Below are 23,247 nucleotides of genomic sequence, written 5' to 3'. Positions count from 1 at the left end.
GCCCTGGGCACTGAGTTCATGGTTAAAAACCCTTGAGAGTACCCACAATCTGTATCTTTCTTTGATAATTTTTTTTTCATTCAGTTAAATTTCATAGCTAATTTAAAAATAGTATTAGAAAGGGAAAATTGCTAGATAAAACTAACTCCTGGGATAGAGGGCTCCTGCTGCTTGGGAGCACTGTATTCAGTACCAGAGCAAACTATTTCTGAATCAGGATGGTAAAAGTGAGAAAGTCAGAAGACTGAGTATGTCACTCATCTCTCTGGAACTGCAAACGAACATGATCCTGGCTCTTTTTTTTTTTTTTTCCAAATTTCGTTAGTTATTGCATTTTTCCTAGTGCTAGATATTTTTGCAGTGCTATGCCAAATGCGTCCGTGATTTAGTCCAGGTCAGGCTTGTCTTTGCTAGATTTGTATAACCTCATATCTTTTCTGCTGTTTTGGACAAGAGGAGTGCTCCACCAGTACTAACAAGGTGCTGCCTGTCCCAGAACATCACAGGATGCCAACTTCCAATATCCCACATTTATAAAGTAGCAACTTTGGGCTTTTTCCATGGCTGCTCTTCAGCCCCAAAATTAGTCTCCTGGTGTATGCTCAAAGAAACCTCACAGCCTTCCTGTAAACCTATCTGACTGTGAAACCTCAAAAAAAAATCTATCCTACAGGTAGGCTGCTGCTCGACTGCTCAGCATGCTTGTTTTTGATATCTCATAATCTTGTTACACCTTCTCTATGTCCACCCTAATCTATTGTTTCATGTGGAAGGCTTTTGTGGAAAGTTTTTTTCTTTGCTTTTTGTGGCTATTGCACAATGGAGCCCCAACCCACAAGATCCTGAGGTGCATCAATATAAATCCTAACAAACTGCATGGAAGAAGGAGAAATAATATTCATTACAAGGCAAAAATCTGTCAGGGAAGGTGTAGAAATTTGCCTTGGAGCAAGGAAAGGACTAAGGAGCCTATTGAACTGCCTGCCCTGTTCTATGTGAATCAAAGTTAACTTAAAGCTCCCATGTAAAGCAGGTAAAACTGAGATTTGACCAGATCCAGAAAGAAGGATGTTATTCTTCAAAATGGGAAATTCTCTGGGGCAGGAGCCAGCACTGCAATCTGGATACTAAATTTGCACTTTCCCCGTGTCCTGGGACTACTACTGAACCTCCACCCTATCTCATCAAAAGAGGATGTTTAAGGGTTTCTTGCTTGATTTCCAGAAGGTTTTTACTTCTGAAAACAGATACACAGACCCTGAGCAGCTTCACATAAGGTTAATTTTAAGAATAACCTTTCAGTTAATTTGATTTTATGCACAGTTGGAAGAAAGTAGGGGTGGTAAGAAGCATATTAGGTCTTTTAATTGATCTACCTTTCTTCTTAATTAAAATGTTTTGTATCCTGTGTGAGCCATGTCACTCACAGCACCTGGGTTTCAAGAGTAAAGCACATTTATCTTAATGTCCTTACATAACCGTCAATGTATGAAAGTCTAGTGCAGACAATGGAAATCAATGTGAATGTTCCAACTAATGCCTCCAATAAGTCTGTAATTGGGATTAAACAGAGAGGTTGATGCCTATCAATTAAATCCAAATTATGTAGGTGCAACTGTTGTTCCTTTGTTAGCCATTTTGTGGTGTCTTGAGATTTATTACTAGACAATCAGATGTATTCTCTCAGCAATTCCAGCAGCTTCACGGGGAAGGAGTGAGCGAGTGGCTGCGTGGTGCTCGGCTGCCTGCTGAGCTTAAACCACTACACTTTCACATTCATCCAACTGCTGTGTGATGATCTATAGTGACAGAAAAACTCTAAAAGAGCAGTGAAGATCAGGACCTTGGGGCAAGAGCAGAAGATCACCTCCCTCTCTGCAGTGCTGTTGGTGGGTTCTTCTGACGTTACACAAGGATGCTCAAGAACCCCTGATCCTGGGTACACGGGAAATTTTTTTGCTTCCTCTTATTGTCTCCCTGGACCTGATGTATTTTCTGCCATTTACAATCCATGTTTAGAAACAGCTCAGGCCTGTGTAAGTCTGGCTTTGGCACACATGACCAGAGGACAGGCTCTTTGAGGATTATGGAAAGAGCCTCAACAGCCAACAGAGGCCTAACACATGACTTTAAGAGGGTAAAACTAGGATGAGAAGAACCTACTCTCAAGGTAGAAGTGTTGGTGCTTCTTTGGTTGCATGGTAAGCAAACCCAACTTGCTAACCTGGCAAAGTTCCTCCAAGTTTCATATTTCCCATGAATAATGCATCATGGGTATCAACACACATTGCTCAATAGCTCATTTCCATCAAATATTAACAATACTGCAATTAACAATGCACCTGGGAAAACATAATCTAGGAGTGTAGCATAGGCTGGGATCTACATGGCTGGGGAGCAGCTCTGTGGAAAGGGACTTGCGGGTCCTGGTGGACAACAAGCTCAATATGGGTGAACAGGGTACTGCAGCAGCAAAAAAAGCCAACAGGATGCTGGGCTGCATCAACAAGGGCATCATCATGAGATAAAGAAGTCATTATCTCACTCTACTCAGTGCTTGTCAGGCCACATCTGGAATACTGTGTTCAGTTTTGGTCCCCACTATACAAAAAAGCTGTGGACAGGCTGGAAAGGGTCCAGAAGAGAGTCACAAAGATGATCAAGGGATTGGGAAGCCTGTCATGTGAGGAAAGGCTGAGAGAACTGGGTTTGTTCAGCCTTGAGAAGGGAATGCTTAGGGGAGACCTTATCACCATGCTGCAGTATTCAAAAGGTGGTTGCAAAGAAGATGGACACTCCCTTTTTTACAAGGAGTCACATGGAAAAGAAGAGGGGCAATGGGTACAAGTTAATCCTGGGGAGATACCAATTGGACACAAGAGTAAAATTTTTCACAGTGAGAACAATCAGCCACTGGAATAATCTCCCCATAATCTTCCTCAGGGAAGTGGTGGACTCCCCACCATTGGACACTTTTAAGGTTCAGCTGGACAGGGTGTTGGGCCCTCTTGTCTAGACTGTGCTTTTGCCAGAAAGATTGGACCAGAAATGTTAGACCAGACAATCCTTCCAACCTGGTATTCTATGATTCTATGAATAAAATGCCTCCAAGCCTAAGAAATACTGTCTCTCAAAATTATCTTCCAATAACCTTCTATCTTCCACCCTGATTGACACCCAAATAACTTAACAGTTATGGCCCAAAATACTGTTAATTCCACACTACTCCAAGTAAGCTCTGGGAGGGCTCTGAGCACATGGACTGCCCTGTATGCAACTGCCCAATAATGGTTAACTATTATCTGCAAAGGGAGATAAAAGCCATCTTCATTTTACTAAGAGGAAATGAGGCAAAACTTAGAAGAAGATTGCTTAGGGGAAGTCAGAGTCAAAATAAAAACAGATCCTGTTTGCTGTCAGACAGCTAACTCTGAGCTAGTCACTGTAGGAGCTCTTTACAGCCAACAAAACAGGCATCTTGCAAGGGTGATTCATCTTCTAACACAGATGTCCAAGCAGGCCAGTCAAATCAGACCCCTGAGCATGTATTTCTCTTTGTTGACTATAAAGGGAGTCAAGGTTGACTAGCTTTAATATGGGTGACTACACTGTTCTTGTCAAGCAAATCCCACTCCTGGTTTTATGTCCTGACCACAACATCCTTTCCAGGCATACAGCATGTGACAGCCAAACAGGGAGTACTCGGTTGCAAAGTCAGGCATTGCAAAGCTACACAATGGCTTAATGAATTTCAAGTGCTCAATCTTTGCTCACCACCGCTTGTATGGGGGCAACGTCATTAAGTCTTTAATTACCTAATGGTGCCATATTTTTACAACACAAAGTCTCCTTATTGGTCTGTTAGAATGAGCACTGCTACAGGGAAGAAACATATTTATATGGTGAATGTGGCTGGTGTTTTCTGCAGGAGTTTGATGGAAGGAGAGAAAAATCTGAGTGTCACCCATACACTAATGACACTAGAGTTATGGAAGTGTCCCCACCTGTGTGTCTTCCATAGGCACACAGAGTAGGAAGGAGACTCAGGAAGGAACTCCCTGGTGCTCCATCTCCAAGGGACTATGCGGGGTGGAAGCAGCAAGTTTCCATGCCACTTCTTGGGAACTGTGATTAAAGTGAGGATTTGAAGAAACCACATCACTTCTGAGTCCCAGTACTATGCCTGAAAATGTAAGCAACCTAAGTAAAATTATGCAGACATTGCAAACAGATACCATGGCAAGACAGCTATTCAGCCTGTGAACTCCAGCAATGACCTTTTAATGAATGTATTGAACAGTGATGAAGTCACACTTACCCTGGCTTTATTTCAGGAGGTTTAGGTAAGGGCTTCAGAAAGCCTCTTTTCCCAACTAGCCAATATGTCTCTTCTACTCCTTTACCCTGAAATAAAAACAAAAATCCAGATAAAGTGCAGCTTTCTGACCACCCTCTGCTCAATACATAACTTCCTCACTGCGTTTCTGAGGGCTTCATATATATCCAGAGCAGGGCTGGAAATCTTGGGCTCTCCTTCACTATGGTTCAGGGATGATTTGAATTTCACTATCCTAAAAGAAGAGCCATTGTTCAAATTGCCATCTACAAATGACCTCATTTATCTGGGTCATTGAAACTACACAGCTTAACAGAAATGAGAAATTACAGGATCTCTAATCATCTTATGTGTCAGCACTAACATCATTAATTGAGAGATTTTACAGCTGTTTCTGGGATGAGTATTAGAACAATAACTTCCTCTCCTACCACTGATGATTTAGCTTTTAAGGTGAGATGCACCTGATGAAATATAGGCATCTGTACCAGAGTCAATCACCCTTAACTGGAGAAGTGAAAGAAAACAGACACTTCTAGGGTGACATTCATCTTCACATAAACTGGACGCTGAAGGTAAGTCAGGTTAATAATATCCTAAAGTGCCAATTTATCTTTACTAACTATGTGAAGGTTTCTTTCTATTGACTAAACCTGCAATAATTACCTCAGACCTCCACTTGCAGACATATGAACTTGGGTGAGATGATTCCAATTTTCATGAAAGATTGTTGAGGGACCTGTTCAGGCCTCTTACTGTAGGTGTTTAAGGCGAGTAAAGCTCCTACTTCTGTCTATTGAGCATGTTAGGAGAGAAGTGATGTTTTGAATTATTTAGTGTTGTCCTGTTTAGACACTGTGAAAAGTAGCAGCTTCTGTCAAGGGTGGACTAAATAGACTCCTAGTTAAATAGATTTGTCACATACAGCTGATTGCTCGATCCTGTGGTCCTTCAGGAATTACCTCATGTGTTGAAACAACCGATGGGGACTGTTTGAGAAGGATCCAACAGAAGAGTGGTAGATAAAGGCCAAACAAGAGCTTAATATGAAAATTCCTTTAGCAAGAAGATTCCCCTCTGAGGCATTTCACACAGACCTGGCCTTCTTACCTTCAGTTCTGTTTTTCCCCTAGGTACAATTTCATAGCCTTCATTTAGTCTCCGAAGCGTATCCACTGTACTTTGGCTGACATGAATTCTGTAAGCTGGGAACAGAAAACAAAACAGCCGGATCACTATACTGCACATACATTGCAAATCCCCCGCTGCTTCATACTGGCAAGGAAAAATGCTCCAAGCCATGCAGGCATGTAGCTGGTGTAGCTGTGTGGTGCTCCTCTACGTAGAGTTTGATGCTGATGAATACATCCTTCCAGGTAGGCTGTAATGAGCACAGGGTGAGAGGAGATCTACACTGGAGACCTCCTGGAGAAGGATATCAAACGCACTAAGTGTAGAAGACCAGCTCTTAATAAAGATGGTAAATGGTTTTTCATCAACATTATTCGTTGGAATCAAAAATACTGTTTTTATCTATTGCCACAGCATAGCTAGGGAGCATGAAAGAAAAGAAAAATAACCAACTGTCCTGCTCCAGACACCCAACGTCATTTGAAAGTTGAGATGAAGAGCAGAGAGATGGAGTTTGCAAGGGACATAATGAAAATGTGACTGCGCATCTAGATCTATCTGGGTTTTTCAGTAATCAATTCCATCCAGAGCTGCCATTAAGAGCCTATGAACAAAATGGGCAAAGGTGAAGATGGGTCTCTTCTCCCACGTAACAAGCGATAGGACAAGAGGAAATGGCCTCAAGTTGAGCCAGGGGAAGTTTAGATTGGATATTAGGAAAAATTTCTTCACCAAAATGGCTGTCAAGCATTGGAACAGGCTGCCCAGGGAAGGGGTTGAATCACCATCCCTGGAGGTATTTAAAAGATGTGTGGATGTGGTGCTTAGGGATGTGCTTTAGTGGTGGACTTGGCACTGTTGGGTTAACCATTGGACTCAATGATCTCAAAGGTCTTTTCCAATCTAAACAATTCTGTAATTGTATGATTCTATCTTTATTAAATTCCCATCTCCCTCAGTTTGTTTTACAGCCATTGCTGGAACTCACTGAAATTTGTTGTTGTTTTTCTGCTGGTGTGAACAAGCCAGGGAATGTTTCTAAAATATTTTCCCCCAAAATAGTTTTCTTTGTTGCTGTTCTTGTTGAGCTTTTATTTCAAGTGTGTCAGTCATATTCCCTTCCCCCTTGAAGGATGGGGGATGAACCACTTAATTTTTTTTTGCAGAATAATCAGAAAGAAGAACATCAGTTCAAATATGCAGAGGAAGACCACACAGCTTTGAGCTACATTTCCTGCGACGCTAACCTACAATTTTCCTATTACTGTGTATCTATATACATTTCTATTAATGTATAATGATGCTCTTGTATCTGCAGTGCTCCTACTGTCTCCAGTCTCAGTGGGACTTTGCGCTTCCAAGGATCTAAACCTTGAGATTCTTCAAAAATCTGTCTTGCCATTAGAAATCTTCTGTCAAAGTATTTCCTCCTTTTCACTGCTTTCCAAATGCAATGCATGCCTCTTAAAATAAGCCAGCCATAATCACAAGAAAGGTAATTTTCCTTAATTAATGATTAGCCTAACTGTTAGTCTTAATTAGTCTAATCAAAATCACTGGATCTAGAAATGTGAGGATTGTATGAAAGAGTGAAAAAGTTCCAATGTGGCGTATATACTGCAACATATTTCTAGCATGGCAAGACCTCAAGATTTTAATATTAAATATCACAGACTTCGGGTAGCTTGTAAACTAGCCATAATAGGTAATCTCTTAGAGCTGTTGAAAATTTCAAAAGAGAGATCAAGGTTTAAAATCTATGACATGTTGCCTTTGGAAGCCAACTTGAACTGTCAGCCTGAACATCAAAAGCAAATTCAAAACACATCCAGGGCTCTGACACTGCTGTCCCTAGTTGTCCGCTGTGTCATCCACAGTTCAACCACTATGGTTTTTATATCCACATCTTAACCAAGGACAGCAACAAACAGCAGATCTGTGTACACATACGACTGAAAAGCAGTAAATGTTTCTTCCCCACCAGCTCTTTTTACACGTCTAGAAGTCTCCAGCCATGGGACAATAAGAACCGGCTGAGACATGGTACTGTCTTATCTGCTGCAGATATTGGCTCTGTACATGTAGGCTGTGCTGTTATAATTGGAAGCCTCAGGAAAACAAAGGCAAGACCTTGAGGGAAAAATAGCATGAACATCAACCCATCAAGAAAAACTTCAAGAAAACCCGAAGAGGAAGGGAAGCTTAAGGATTTTGTTAGGACCTGCCAACACTTGTTCATGGAGTTGTTATCGCTGATAAATGAAGCCATCACAAAGGATGCACTTCATGTTGCAGGACATTGTTGCATGTGGTCTACTTTTCTCTCTGTCCAGCATGATGAAAGCAGTGCTCACATGGGCTTCAACCCTTGCCTGGTACTGGCCATGACAGGTAAGTCTATTATTTTACTGTGCAAGAACAGCTCTGAATTAAGGGTTCTCAGTGCTGACTGAAAGCAAGATCCAACACATGTAGGAGAAATCAAGGGCAAGATTCATGTTGATTTTTGTTGATGGGATCCAAATCTGAGGACCATAGCTGGACATCAGAGTCTTAAAGGCTGACTTATGATGGCAAAGTTGATGCCCTCCCCTTCAGGCTGCTTTGAATTTTATCATTTGACTTGCCCCTTTCTTCAGAGCTGATTTAGTTGCAATACTTATAACTGAAGATGAGCATTTCTTCATCTCTCTTGAGAAGTTTGTTCGCTCGCCCACCCCAGGGACCATCCCAAATACTCACGCAGGCCTGTGGACTCCATTCTTGACGCCGTGTTCACTGTGTCTCCGAAGAGGCAGTACCGTGGCATGGTAAGCCCCACCACGCCTGCCACGCAAGGCCCTGAAAGACACATCATCTGTATAACCCAGATGGTACTGCACAAATCAGGAGGCTCACTGACAAACAAATCTCATCCTCTCTTCTGATATTCAAAAACCACTTGGGAACACAGGAGAAGGTTTTCTAAAGATCTCATTGGCCTTGGTACTTGCTACAGGCGATCAAAAATAAAGCATTGTTCTGGATTGTACATTCGTATTTTATGCCTGAGAAAGATCTTGTGTGGTGGGACCTCAGTTCACCATCATCTGGGAGAAATTTGTTCAGAGTTCATAAAAGCTCAAAGACTATTGCAATTTCATTTTAAAAAGACCTCTTTCTCCATCCGAGAAAACTAAAGTTCAGATCCTGTGACATGCCTTGTGTCCCAGTGAAACAGGATTGAAAATCAGCCTTGGAAGCCTGGGGATGTTGGCAGCACGCTGGACCACCCTGTGTCCCCTCCTTGGAAAGGAAGACATCATTAGCTTGCCTGTCTGGCCAAAAACTGCTTATTTTTCCTCTTTCTCATTCTTTAGACGAGGTCCACGCCCTTCCGAAGTAGCTCCTAATGAACCAGTGCCAAGTTCTCAGGAAGAGGTATGTGTGCAGGATTCACATGAACATGTACACACACAGAGATAAAATGTGTGACAGCCAAACAGCGCAGATAATTGTCATCTGGGGCACTTGGCTTAGCTAATGTTTGGACTGTGCTATGAAGGATGAGATGCTAAATTTCATCACCCACAATTTATCAGGCTTGCAAAATTAATGCAAAAAAAAAAAAAAAAGAGAATGCTCTCAGTAATGTAAGGAGGTGTGGGGCTTCCTGCAGAGAAAAGACAGGCCTCTTTGTATTTCCATTGGATGCATTTATGTCATATGGCTTTTCACGCTCCGCCTGCCTTTCCAGTTTCATGATCCTTCATGGGTTAAGATTTAGCAAAACTGACATCTAGGAAATCTGTTCCCATGCAATGTTACAAAAGATATGAACATAGTACATCATCAACAGTATCTGAAATGATGCTATAGACAAGGTTTTTCATAATATAAAAAGTTGTAGGTTAAAATGTTGGGTTTTAAATAATAATAATAATAGTAATAGTAGTAATAATAACACTAATTTTAGCTTAAGTTAAAAGTGATCAGTTACTTGTTTTAGGACAATGTAATTTTACTGTGGTATTAGCCTTCTTAGTGGCAAAAACTGATTCTTCATATAGTTTTCAGATAGATCTTAAGGACAGTGAAATTCCATAGCTGAAAGCTGTGGGGAATTTTGCAAGAACCCCTCTTGCTGTGACCTCTGAAAAGTTGTTGCTGCAGAGTCAAAGTAACAGGATTTTAACATAATTTACAGAGGATACAAACTGAGAGGTAAACCAGATTTTAACTCCTGCCTGATGAAGCATCGCTTGCTTAAGGATTAAAAAAGAAAAAAGAGGAAGAATGGTTCATACTGAAAATGTTACAAGGACTTAAACAGTATATCTGGATCAAACACAGCATGCAGGGACTGCTGGAGATCACAAGAACCTGATTTAATTTATTTTTCTTTACTGCCAATGTGTCGTGCAACCTTGGATAAGACACTGCTCCTCAGAATCTCTTCTAAGTTAACTCCCATCCTTATCACTACTCACTAATTTGGTTCAAGCTCTTCAGAAGAGGACCTATATCCACTAGAGGAAGTTTTTTCAGGATCTAGTCTATAGGTACTTCTACAGCACAACTGTAAAGGCACTGTTGATACTACTGGGTCAAGGACCTAATGTTTACCTAACTGGTCCTTAATGTGTGCACACTAATGTGACATATGCATAAAAATGGGTCATCTTGGAGACTTTTTAATTCATGCTTCAATAAGAGCTCTCCCTGAGAAAACACTAACTCATATAACATTGCCTCTCTTTATCTTGCGGTGATGACATGACAGCAGCACTCAGAAATCTCGGTAAGGAACAAAGCTCCTTCTGTAATAGGTATTGCAAGGACACAAAAAAGTGGTTCTTGTCAAAAAACGGCCCTCACTGAGGAGGATTTGATTCTGTTTTAAGAAGCACAGGTATAGGCAGCTGAGCTCCTGCTGTAGTCAGTGAAGGCCAAGTCAATGCAGCCAACTGAGCCATAAGAGTGTTTCCACTTCTGCACCTGAACAGCTCTCCAGGGTCCTCTTGCGTGTCCACCAGGTCTCCACTGACCACAAAATGAGTGCAGGCTTCCTAACACTCCTGGAAACACCTCCCGGTAGGTGCCTAAATTTAGGTTTCCTACTCAGTCAGTGCAATCATCCAATCATTTCTGCAAAGTTCACAACCTAGGATAGGCAAGGTTTTAGGGTGAGGTACTCTCTTTCCAGAGTACTGCTTTTAAGCCTGTCCTCCTGTTGCAGAAAGTTATTAGTTCAAAACCAACCCTACAGTGTAAGCATGCCCAAAGGATTTCTCCATGTTGAAAGCATCCAAGAGTTAATTCACCTCCTGACTTCGCTGCCTGTGTGTGTTCCCCTTTGTCTAGACAGCTTCAGCAAAGGGCTAACAAAAACTTCCAGCAATAAATATCCCACAGTAACAACTTTCAGAGGAAACCAGATACCCTGTGATAAGAACGTTATAGCCTAGTTGTTTAATTATACAGGTTCACTGGTTTGTTTTGAAATGGCTCTTTGCCAGGGCTTGCAGGGTCACTTAATGAGCCGTGCTGGCTAAGACTCTACAACAACCATCAGTGGTGCCACAAAGGTTAATAAGCTTGTTCAAAGTGCGGGGCTGCCTGCCAGAAAGCCTGACCGATAAACAGATCCTCTTCAGCTTTTGTGGAAAAGCTCATCTCCTCACCACTGCTCTTCTGACTGTTCAGCTCCAGTCCAGACACAGACAGCATGGAAACAGCTGAGTCAGCTGAGTTTTTCTGGACATGCAGTTAAACCAAGAGAGGAGAGCCAAGACTCCAGGGTGCATTTAAAGCAGGGGAAAAACTGCAGGCGAAACACTGGTCTTCCCGTCCTCTTCGCCTCGCCCATGAATTGTCACAAGCAGACCATGGGCACGGGCCAGCAGAAGTTCCCAGAGGTGCAGCTCCCTGTTGGGCTTGGAGGCACATGGGCAGCCCATACCCAAATGGCATTTACTGCTTTTTCAGAGAGGGGCTTATGAGTTCCTCCTGGCACCAGTTTCCAGAGAGCAGTTGGCCCGCAAAACTGGTGGTCACACCCATTCTCCATCCTTTCCAGGATGGTGAAAGTGTTAGTCAAGCCCTCCTCTCCCCGAAGCGCTTCCTCAATGTTTTCATGATGCTGGTGATTCCCTCTTCATGCTTCTTTCCTCAGGAGAAACGGGGTCTAGGGTTAATCAAACTCTGCTGTCAGCTCAGTGGCTCAGAGAGCTGGTTTGCTTTGGAGCATGCGTTTCTCACTGCTCCCATAACAGTATGACATTGCCAGATCTGTGCAAAACAAGATCTGGCTTCTGCTTCTTTAGAAAGAAAACACCAATTCCTCCCCCTCTTCCTCTCACACCCTACACAACAGCTCATAGCAACACCACTTTCCCGGTACCCAGAGTTCACAAAAACAAGAAAAAATGTAACTACCCCCCATACACATCACCTAGGGATAGATTTTTGGCTGAGTGCATGGAAGATGCGTTACAGAACTGCTGTCAACAGGCAGTAGCAGATGTTGCACACTGAATTCCTCTCTTTTCATGTTGAAAATGTGCTGGTAGTGCACCAGAGACTCCTGCTCTGGGCAAGACAAGTTGGGGTCATAGTCTCATCTAATTTCTGCTAGAGTATAAAACCCACAGTGCTCCTGCAATCATTCTTTAACACTTCAGACTTCTGTTAAGGGCCAGCTAAGGCTCCCGAACTGCAAAGAAAACAGTAGGGAGATGAGTTTTCAGAGAGAGCCCCAAAAGAAAAAGCTATATGTTTGAGAAGATACGAATTATTGATTTTAGCTCTGTTCAGGTCACACCTCTGTTCTTGGGATAATCTGGGTGAGATACTTCCTTTTCTCTGCTCTTTTTTCCCAATGTGTACAACACGGACTGGGATATTGACTTCTGTAAAAGACTTGAATGCCAAAGCTGCAAAAATGTGGGCATTATCAGATAGGCAGAAGGATAAAACCCCCTGTAATACTGGGTCAGACTTCTGGACAATCTTATTCACTGTTTCTTTTCCCACAATGGGCAGTCTGTGGTACTTTAGAGGAAGATGCAAAGAAGTCTGGTGACAAATAGCTGGGAAAAATTTATTAATGGATGACTATGGTATAAAATTATGAAGGTTCACATCTCTTCTAAAAATATTGATTCTATGATAACCACATATGTCTTTTCTCCATTGAAAATCCCAGTCATACTTTCGCTTATATGACTGTAGTCCTGCTGTTTGTTTTTGGTTTTTTTTTGGTTTGTTTTGTTTTGGAGTTTAATTACACTTTGTATATAAAAAAAGAACTTCCTCATCTTTTACACAAACCACTATTCTGTTAATTGAATAGATTATGACTTCTACATTAGAGATGATTTACTTTCTTTATAACATAACTTTTTCCTAATAGCTTATCACATATTCTTCTAGTTATGTCCTACCTGCAATAAATCTCCCTAAACTTTTCTTTCTTACACTCTATATGCCTGTTTTTCTGTCCTTTTTTTTTTCTTCAGAACAAAGTTACAAAGACATCACTGGATGTCTCCATATCACACTAGTGAAGATATTATGGCACATCAAAGAGCCTGCCTTACAACAAACCCCTTGTGACTAACATATCTGATGTACTTCCTGACTGTGACAGAATATGCAATTTCTTCCCCAAATGATACTGAGCCATTTTTCCCCTTGGGGTTTGTGTTTCCACTTTAATGCCCTTGTTGCTATGGAAGATTTTAAAGCATCTTCTAAGGGTGTTTGTTTTGGGGCAAGCAGGGAGAAAGCATTCAAAGCTGGAAATACAATTGCAAAGGAGTTCTTTGATGTTCAGGTGCAGGCCAGTGCCACTGCCTACCTGTGTGCAGCCCGATTCGTATCCTGAGGGGGATGTCTGGCATATGTCTCATTTTGAACGATCCCACTGAGCTGAGAATGTCCAGGGACATGTTGGCTATCTCAGCTGCATGCTTGTTTCCATTCCGTTTTGGGAGCCCTGAGGCAACCATGTAGGCATCACCAATTGTCTCCACCTAGCAAATACCATTACAATAAAAAATAAATAAATCACTTGAAATAGATGGAAAAGAGATGTAGAATAAAACTTTAAGAGTGTTTGACCCACAGACATTTTGATCCTCATGGCCAGGTACTCCTCACCTTGTAAACATCATGGTTTCCCAGAACAGCATCAAACAGTGTGTAAAGGTCATTCAGAAGGTCAACTACTTCAATGGGTTCACTGAGGGCTGAAATGGTTGTGAAGCCCACGATGTCACTGAAGTAGATGGTGACCTGGTCAAAATACTCTGGCTCCACAGTGCCACCGGTCTTGAGGGCTTCTGCCACTGATCTGAAATAACAACGGAAGCAAAGATGACAGGGCACAAACCCTTTTGTAGTACATGCCCAAGAGCCTAGACATCCTCGTCCTACTGCACTCAAAGGATCTTCCACTAAATAGAAGGTTCTATATAGCTGTAACAAGCACTGATTAAAGTTTCTTACTTTGATTGGAAGGTGCTTGCCAGAATTGGAAGTCAGCTATGCAATCTTGCTCACTTCTGGGGAATTCTTTTGTCCAGTCTAGCTATGGGGTTTTTTTTACCATCTAAAGTACCAGTACTTACGGGGGAAGCATTTGTGACAGTAGTTTTTCTGTCTTCTGTTTTTCAATCTCTAGTTCTTCAGTCCGCTCCCTGATTAGATCTTCCAAGTTGCTCGAATACTGTTCAAGCATCCTGAGCATCGAGTCAATGATATTGGTCTTTTTCCCTTTGTTGATGGTTTTGAACTAGAAAATCAAACTGGAGAGTTATTTCTCCATCTCATTACACCATTGTAGCACTCTAAGTTTGGAAAGGAACAAAAAGCAAACACTTATTTTAAAGACATGATGCTAAAGACTGGCTTCGTCAGTGGCAGGAGTTCAACAATAGAAGGAAAAGGCAAGCTAGAGGATGAATTTGCATCAGTAACTACAGAAGCTGCCCAGAAGCATGTTGCTCCTCCATGAACATTCAGTGACTGTTGAGTGAAACACCACCTTCCATGAGATGACAACACGTATGTGAGTTATTACAGAGTCTTATCATGCTGCAGATTTGCACCCTCATTTATCCCATGACTAACCTTTAGGGTAATTTGCAGCCCTTTGCATTCAGAGGTGCAAATTTCAGGGCATTAGCAACACTTAAAACCTGCTTATAATATATTACTGGTCTTAAATCCACCTTTGCATGCTGGCATGTATGTGTGCTGCCACCTCCCATCCCCAGTTCTTCATTGAGTTGTGCTTTCTCCTCTTGACCTGAAGCTGAGCCTCTGGACCATTTGGATAATCTGTGGCTTCAGAAGCTGCCCTAGTCTCAACAGTGGAGTTACATGGGTGTAAAGTTATTCACAGTTTCACAGAACCAAAATGTAAAAATTATGGATATTGGTTTACCTAGTTTGACATTTTAAGAACATAGGAACTGTACTGCTGGATCAGACAAGGGGTTTATTTTGCCATTACCTGTCCATAAGACCAGCCAGCAGTTGGTGTCTGGGAAATCTGTTCAAACAGAGCTCAGGTAACGTTATATTTCCCTGGGATATGCTCCCAGCCTTCACTGATCTGCAGTCCTCCTACACCAAACACTGTAACTTTGTGTTTAACAGCCTTTGGTGAATTTTCCTCTTAAATTAATCACCTTTTAAATATTTTAGAAGATCAAAAACCATATTGGTCTGAAGGTGCTATCATAATTTACAGATCTTTGATCTCCATGAGACCATCCACACTGCAAATGTGAAGACATCAAGCCTATGTCCAGTCTGCTTCACACCACACGTGGTGCTGCCATGCCACCACAAACAATAAAATAATCCAATAACAAAGGCAAGACTAGAGCTTTGGGATTTTTTCAATCATTATTTAAGGGCTCACTTAAAGAAAAAAAACCACTCTCTCCTGACAAGTATAAACAAAGGATTACACCTGCTGCTCTATTCACTGACCTTATGAAATACTTCCTCAAAGGTTGGACGTCGTTCGGGAGTTTCACCCCAGCATTGCTTCATTACCTGGATGCACTCCAGGGGGGCCAACTCAGGGGCTATGTTTGGGCGACACAGGGGAGGGGGTTTCTTCACTTTCTTTATAATTTCTGTGACAAAGAGAAGAATGGGAAGCATGTTGTGAGATGGAGGGTCTTGGTGGAGGCACAGACCTGTTCACCTCTCCCTTGCTCACTTGTTCAGCCATCACTGTTAATCCTCACCACCCAATGGCTGTGTCAAGTGAGTCTGGGGGTTTCTGCTTTCCTCTGCCAGGAGTCTCTTGAAGGATTTAAAATATAAGAGATTCATCTGCTTTCTTGTCCCTGGAGAAACAGGTTATGAGCAATAAAGCGGCTGGACGGGGGAAAGTTGTGTGACAGATGGATGTATGAGCCTGCAGGCCTGTATTTAATGAAATTGCCTCTGACTCTCTCCATTAGGATGTTCAGTCGTCTAAGAGAGCAGAGGGTTATGACCAAGCCCAAACAGGAAGGATACCAGCCTCTGACACTTCATTGTTAACTGGGAACCAGTATGTAGGAGGTTGATGGGAATGGATACAGTGGTAAGTATTTTAAGGGGGAGAATTTGGGTTCAAAACAATGTCTGGGAAATGACTCCCTATCCAGAGGTGAAATAAGACTAATAAGGAGATGGGTTTGGGCTTTCAGACCGTGAGAAGTCAGTCCTTGAATGCGTAGTTTTTAGATAAAACAGCACTACAGCAAAGGAGGGGTGATGCAGATTTTGTTGACAGCTGAAGCACGGGCAGGGGAGTGTAATGTCTGAACCCAACCCTGACTTCACTTTAGGTATTTCTCAGTAAGAATATCTTGGAGAAATGTTTTTTTGTAAGGTAGAACTATATCTTCCTGCTTAAAAAAAACCCCAAAGTGTTTGTATTTGAAGGTTTAATTTTGTGTAGTGCAGAGCAGTCAAACAGAGTGAAAACCACCCTCTTTCTGGCAGGAGCCCTGCATTTCCACAGCTGTTACTGTGAGTACCCAAAGCTTCTCAGTGTTGACAGCCTACTTCAAAGCTCTTTGGCTCATCCCACCGGTCTCCACCAAATGAACTAACAAAGCACCTGGCCCAAATATTTCCAGGGGCAGCCAAGGGGAAATGCCTTTCCCAAACAGTTTTAAAGTTCACACCATGAGTGAAAGCTCCTTGAGGATTAGGATGTAATAAGCAGAAATTAATCATTTTATCAGGTTAGGAAACTGGAGTGCACTACGTGCAACATTTACTGGAGGTTCCCCATGGGGACTAGATGGGGGGGACACCTGTTAATTACATCATAGGCTACATCACAGGTCCAGCTCTGAATTACAGAGCAGGTTACATCATAATCAGCATTGTCATTGCATTGTTGAAGCAGCTTGGGGCGCAGCAAGGTCAGGGCCCCATTTTTCCAGGTGCTGAACAGGCAGATACTGAATGGCCCTACCCTACTTGGTGATTGTCCAGCTTAAAACGTGTTGAAAATGGGCTTTGACTGAAATCAGCTCTTTTTTGATTGTTCTCACCCCCTCCCTGTCCAAGTGTTTGTGACCTGACCTTGACTGCAGTGTGTTTGCTCTACCTATGCATGAACAACACAGTTTAAACTAATGAGAGTTGCACTATGAGCAGTTCCTAAGTTCACCTATTTGCTGTTTCTGATACAAGCCAACTTATATACGTCAGCAGGGTCATGATGTATCACTTTGATCTCTGCTGAAGAGAGGAATTCTTTAAAAGGGAAAGAAACTAAGGAAAAATATGTGGGCAGATGGAAAAAACAGGATTATAGCCAGGGGTCCAGTTCAAAAACCTCAACCCCCATGACACAAAAAAGGGGCCCATGAGTAGGAAGCAAAGGAGTTTCCAAGCTATGGGAAATTCTTCCATCAGATTTCACCCCATACCATGATGAAAAGTCAAAGTTTTGACAGGGAACTGAGGGTGCTGCAGGGGTCTGACTGGTGGCCAGCTCTGAAGCATCTTGGGTGGTACCCAGACCCCCAACCTCATTGATAGCAATGATGAGTCACGTACCACGGCTGAGATCAGAACTACACATTTTGATGTTTATTATGGAAGTTTTGTTGAAAACAGCCTTTAGTCACTGAGAAAGGTCAGGAGACTGGGACATTATTTCCATACTAATGTTTTACGCAAGGGGCTTGGCCAGACTTTTGGTAAAGCCTTAAAAATGTACCGAAATAGTTGCCTACCTTCAGCTGAGAGTTCTGACATGCAGTATGGTGGACCTCGAACAATCACTTCTTGCAGGATGATTGCAAAGCTGTAGATGTCCCCTTTGAACGTGCCTTTTCTGTACATGTCCGGGTCCCTCAGTAACTCAGGAGCTGTCCAAAGCAATTCTAAAAAAATCAGGAGCATCATGTTTCTTACACTTGAGCTCAGACTATTTTGCAAAGTAAGTGCTTAAATGAACATTTCATTTCAGCCATTTGATGAAATGTGGGAACATACTTAATTATTTAACGTATCAAGTATTTTATTTCTTGTGCTGTATTAAAAATATTAAACTTCCATCCTGACAAAAAAAAATAATTTTCCACATTTCCCCTCTACCTTTTAAAAAAAATTTGCTATACCAACAATTTTTACGCTAAAACACCAACCTTGAACATCTACATAAAAAGTCTTCTCACCATTGCCAAAAATATTAGCACCTTTTTTTGTTTGAAAATATCACTCAGTCAAAATATTGGCACTGAAGACCAGATTTCTTATTACTGTTGTTGCTCTTTTACAAAGCAACAGTTAATAAAATATATTCTGTAGTTCTTCTTAGATGAAAGTAGTTTCTGTAAACACAGTTTCTGGCAGTTTGAAGTACGATCAGTCTTTATAATCCAATAGTTCAAGTGACGAAAGACACAATTGTAAAACATACCTAGCCTCATCAAGAAATGAATCTTCTTCAAATTGGCAAATTGTTACCCTGGTAACTGTGCATTCTGAGTAATGGGAATAAGGAACATTTCAGCTACTGCAGTGTATACAATTTTTGTCAGAGAGGAGAAGGAGGTCTTCTGGCAACTGCCTTATATGAGACATGGAAAATGTGTAGGAAACAAATCCTGTGACAGAGGGATCAAAACACTACATACTACTTGAAACCAGGTTTCAGAAATAAACTGGGATGACAGAGGAACCCCAAGGCAATGGCCAGATGAAAGAAATCCTGTCGAAGTCTCCAAACCTGGTCCCATGAGATGCTGTCCCTAAATGATGGGAATGTCATGTGGCAGCCTTTTGTGACTGGCATGTAGAGGACCTATTTCGAAGAGACCTGTATCATCTCGTGTTTCAGATGCCTTAGTTTTACAAAACAAGGCTCTTTGCATTTGGCTTGACCTAAAAATTCAAATACAGGGTTGGGGCTAAGGATGGGAAGACAGTTACACCAGTCACAGAAATTCAGAATTGACCAGATTTTAGGGGCACTTAAATCCTTCTCCAACTACAGCAAGCTTAAGTTACATCACTGCTTACAGTAAATTCTTTTTTCCTTACCATGGTGTTCTGCTATTTACTTCACTTTCAGGAAGTCTGAAAAAAATTTGCTTAGCCTTTCCTGTAACAATACATTGTATACAGGTAACTAGATGTCATGAGATTGAGCACATAAATCCTTATGTGGCCACTGGCCTGCAATTGCATTAGGACAAGCATCTATTAAATCAATGGACAAATATTTCCAAAAAAATATTTCCTTATGGCACCTACCTTCTGGGGGTGGCTGAATATACGGGCATTTCTGTGCTTCTAAGAGCTCATTATAACCATAGTCGGTGATCTTCAGCACAAACCGGCCATCCACAACACAGTTACGAGACTTGAGACGTCCATGGGCAAAATCTCGGTGATGCAAATACCTAATTCCCTATAAACCACAGAAAAGATTGAGGCTTTTCCTTAAGAATTATATCATCTGTCAGCATTCAGAGACACCAAGCCAAATTGTCACCTTGGATGGCATCAAATACAGCACTGACTATGTCAAATGCAGGGCTGACCAGCCCAAGAAACTGTGGGAAAAGTTCAGAAATGGATTGGGAACAAGAATTGGGCTATTTGCACCCTAAAGTAGTACTGGAAAGGAATGGCAGCTTTAGGAACAGTCAGATGCCTCCCTCTGTAGCCCTAGGACTCACTGCACTCAGGACTTGTACTTTTAGACAAGGTTAAGAAGGTGGACACAAGTGGTACCCAATGGTTAGGTCAAGGGAAGCCGTTAAGAGATGGATGCCCTTACCCACCTCCCTCAAGGAGGATCAGAAGGTGGATCATGGGCTGTAAGAATTGTTCTGGCAGTCTACCTTCTGTAGGTCACCTGTCCCAGATGGGTCGTTCACCATTAGGAAATGAAAACACATGGGATGTGATTGGAAGTGTGTGAACACTCATCTAAAGTGACCATTCATGTAGGCATCCTATGACAGAGGATGGCTACGGTTTGGTTCTATGCTGGATGCATTTTTGATTTATGACAAGAAAGGGCCTTTGGAAAGTACAAATTTGTCACCAAATTCATTGTTCTAGGTGATCAGTTCTAGCCTGATACGTAGTTTTAACCTCTCATCCTGCTCTGTGGATGTAAGTGCTTCTCTCAGATGGTAACAAAACAAGAATAAGAGATCTCTGTTAAAGACCCCATATATCCGTATTATTACATTCACATCGGTTTTCCCTGCATTACTATAAAAATCCCAAAGTCCTGGATGAAATATCTATGTCAATATAAAAGTCACATGCAGGTCACGCCTCAGCAGGAGCAATGGATTTACTTTAATTAGATCCATCACGAGAGAGGACTTGAACATCCAATCCAGTTTCATATCTTCGTTTCTCAGCAAGTCCTCCAGGCTTCCTCGGGAGCAGTACTCCGTCACTATGGCAAAGATGCCACAGTCAGAGAAAAAGCCCAGGAACAGATTCACATTTTCATGACGCAGATCTTTCATCTGAAACAAGACAGTGAATCACAGCGAGACCAAGTCAGCCAGACATCTGCTCAGCAGCTTCTTTATATCATTAGATGTCCTTATTCTGTACTCCGAGTCTTTCACACAAGGATGGGGAAGTAAACAACCTCTTTGCTGCTTACTTTCAGCTATTCTACACTCTTTTTAAGCTTTGCTTTTCTTAGTCTATCTGTTAAGGCAAAGAAAGCAAGATAGCAGAAGCAAACTGAACAGAAATTTGTTTTTCTTTAGACAAGCTGGATTGGATCTTTCACTAGGACAAAATGGCTTCACTGGGGTAAATTGAGTTCAGCATGTGGAGTCTTGCTCCAGCTCTGGTCTGATCTGGAAAGCAATACCATGCCTGGAGGATCCAAAGTCATCTATCAATGATGCCTTTGGAGACATGCCCTGGTAAATTTGTTATATTTATATGCATAAAAATGCCACTCCTATGTTAGCAGTAGCTGCCAGCAACTAATGGCCTTGAATTTGGAAAATAAATGTGTTTACTTGTCATTTAGTAATAATAATAAAATTGAAGACTAAAAGTAAACTTCTAGCAGGCATCTTGGCTGGAGACACAAAGCAAATCCCATAGAAATGCACAACCACGTCTGTGCCATACTGTCAACAAATAACGCATGAAAATAGCCACCAGTGCACGATCCTGCCCTGACACAGGCTGGGATAATTTCCTCCAAACCACTCTGCCTTTGCAGACAAGGTCACTTAGAGGACTCATTGTACATTCAGCACTGCACCAGCTTTGAAGTGTCAGGTCCAGGGTGGGGTTTTGCAAGCTGCTGACTCTGACACAGAGGTCATTGGTAACTTTGTCAGATGCAATCACGCATGGTCCATTCTGCCAGATTTCACCGGGCAAGGCTCATTGACAGCCATGACGTGTGGTTCAATGGATAAACAGGAGACAAGGAGAATAAAAATACCCCGCAGCCACAAAAGTCCCCCGAACAACCTTCCCTCCACATGCCCCATCATCCCCTGTTCCTACCTTCCTCAAGATGCTGGTGGAGCTTTGCCGCAGATTGTGAACTGCTCCCGTCTCAATTTTTTTCAGCCACACCCAGTCTCCCTGTTCACAATACAGGTGGGTGAATGGTAGAGCAAGTCTCTGAGCAACAGCTAACACTGGGACCTAAGTCTGAATCCCAGATCCTTGACTTTGAAAGTGGTTGGGGATTTTCTATGTTTTTGGCAGTAGATTCTTTCTATACTGCACCCGAATAAAAATACCCACAGCAAACGCTCAAAAAATGGAGCAAGGCAGGATCTTCACCTGGATCAGAACTTCATACCTGGGAGGTGTATTAGTGTCTGATAAACAATGATAAATTGATTAAAAAGGCAAGTAACTGTTCAGAGCTTTTCTCTGGCATTAACGATCCAGATTATTTTCCTTCTTTTCAGGAAAATCTGCTATGCCATTTTTTCAGAAAGCTATGTTTTTTGGAAAGAACTGATAGATGGCGTGAGTTTTCTTGGCCATTGCCTCTGCTTAAACTCCATACAGTCCTATTGGCACAAAGGGAGATTTGATAACCTTTATTCTGTGTGTTTGGATCCCGTCTTGTAAGAAATAACCTTATTAGAGATGTCACCACCTAAAGGCTATCTTGTAAAAAAGGTTCTTCATGGTGCCTTTAGGTGGTGACATCTCTAACAGAGACCAGACCTGGCAATGCTACACATGACCATTGAATACCACCCTCCACGTGACTCCCAAGTGTCAGGGTGAGGGTTGGGGTAAAGTCACCTTAAACACTGGTAAGTCCATGCTTGGGAGTAACTTATTTTCACCCTTAGGGTCCATCAGCACTATTCTCATCCTGGGACCTACAGTACTGCAGCCCAAGACTTTCAGCTCAGTGAACAGAAGCGGTGGGAGAAGGCTTCACGAGGTCCCTACCTACCTCATACAAAGCCACATTGGAGGTTTCATAGGTGGCAGCTGTGCTTTTCAAGGAAGAGGAGCGGTTTGATTTCAGGCTTCTGCCATCGACTGCTACACTGTTTGCATCTGTCAGACTGTCCAAGGTCAGCCTCTGGAAGGCAAGGAAAGCAGGTGCAAGACGGTTACTACCTTTGGGTGTAAACCTCCACTCCAGCTCTGCCTCGGGCCATACATTTCACCCATGCTAGCAACCACCCAAACCTCTAAAAAGCTCTTAAGGTTGACCTTGTTTAGCACCTTGAAACGCTACAGCAGCACTTTAGGTGATGGAAATGCCGTGGCTCAGGGAAGACACTGGAGGAGGCAGGTGTCCCTCTGGCAGGGCACAGGGAGGTGTCTCCTCTGGCATAGACAAGAAGCCTGTATCTGTGCCAGTGACCTAGGCAGAGGGATTGTTCCACAGCTGTCCATATCGTTGGCACGGTCCTGGGCATGGCTCTGGCCTGTGTCAAATAACACTCCCCGAGGAGGTCCCCAGCTCTGGGTAGGAGCCAGCACAGGCCAGGAATTTCTCCCAGTAGGTAGTTTGGATGCAGACACTTTATTTTAGAGGGTAAGATGGTTTAGCTATATGGACATGAACTATGCTGTGCTATCCATCCTCAAGAACAAAGAATAAGCCCTGGCTGTTAGAATAAACACAACCAAGGGTACTATTTTACATCAACATAAGAGATCTGACACTGCATGTGCATCTAATCTGAGACTCAAAAACACTCCTCATATGGGAAATTTTCTGGTATGCAGGGGAGAATGAAGCAAACGGGCCTCCCAGACCTTCATGGATATGAAAATAC

General features: G+C 42.3%; 1 protein-coding gene across 2 annotated transcripts in view; it reads right to left on the bottom strand.

Moving 5' to 3' along the window:
* GUCY2F (guanylate cyclase 2F, retinal) overlaps nt 1-23,247 on the bottom strand; it is a 50,978-nt gene that overhangs the window by 13,685 nt on the left and 14,046 nt on the right. For both annotated transcript variants that reach the window (XM_074860467.1, XM_074860466.1), the window contains exons 7-18: nt 22,410-22,541; nt 21,491-21,571; nt 20,299-20,475; nt 19,238-19,394; nt 17,713-17,862; nt 15,452-15,600; nt 14,080-14,243; nt 13,610-13,802; nt 13,308-13,482; nt 8,210-8,308; nt 5,447-5,541; nt 4,319-4,404 (exon numbers count right to left, since the gene is read on the bottom strand). In XM_074860467.1, the coding sequence (XP_074716568.1) occupies nt 4,319-4,404; nt 5,447-5,541; nt 8,210-8,308; nt 13,308-13,482; nt 13,610-13,802; nt 14,080-14,243; nt 15,452-15,600; nt 17,713-17,862; nt 19,238-19,394; nt 20,299-20,475; nt 21,491-21,571; nt 22,410-22,541 (1,658 nt within the window). The remainder of the gene's footprint in view (nt 1-4,318; nt 4,405-5,446; nt 5,542-8,209; nt 8,309-13,307; nt 13,483-13,609; nt 13,803-14,079; nt 14,244-15,451; nt 15,601-17,712; nt 17,863-19,237; nt 19,395-20,298; nt 20,476-21,490; nt 21,572-22,409; nt 22,542-23,247) is intronic.

This window comes from Strix uralensis, chromosome 2 (genome assembly GCF_047716275.1).
Source record: "Strix uralensis isolate ZFMK-TIS-50842 chromosome 2, bStrUra1, whole genome shotgun sequence".
NCBI classification, from domain to species: domain Eukaryota; kingdom Metazoa; phylum Chordata; class Aves; order Strigiformes; family Strigidae; genus Strix; species Strix uralensis.
The sequence above is the reverse complement of the archived record's forward strand: the minus strand, read 5'-3'. Positions and strand labels throughout refer to the sequence as shown.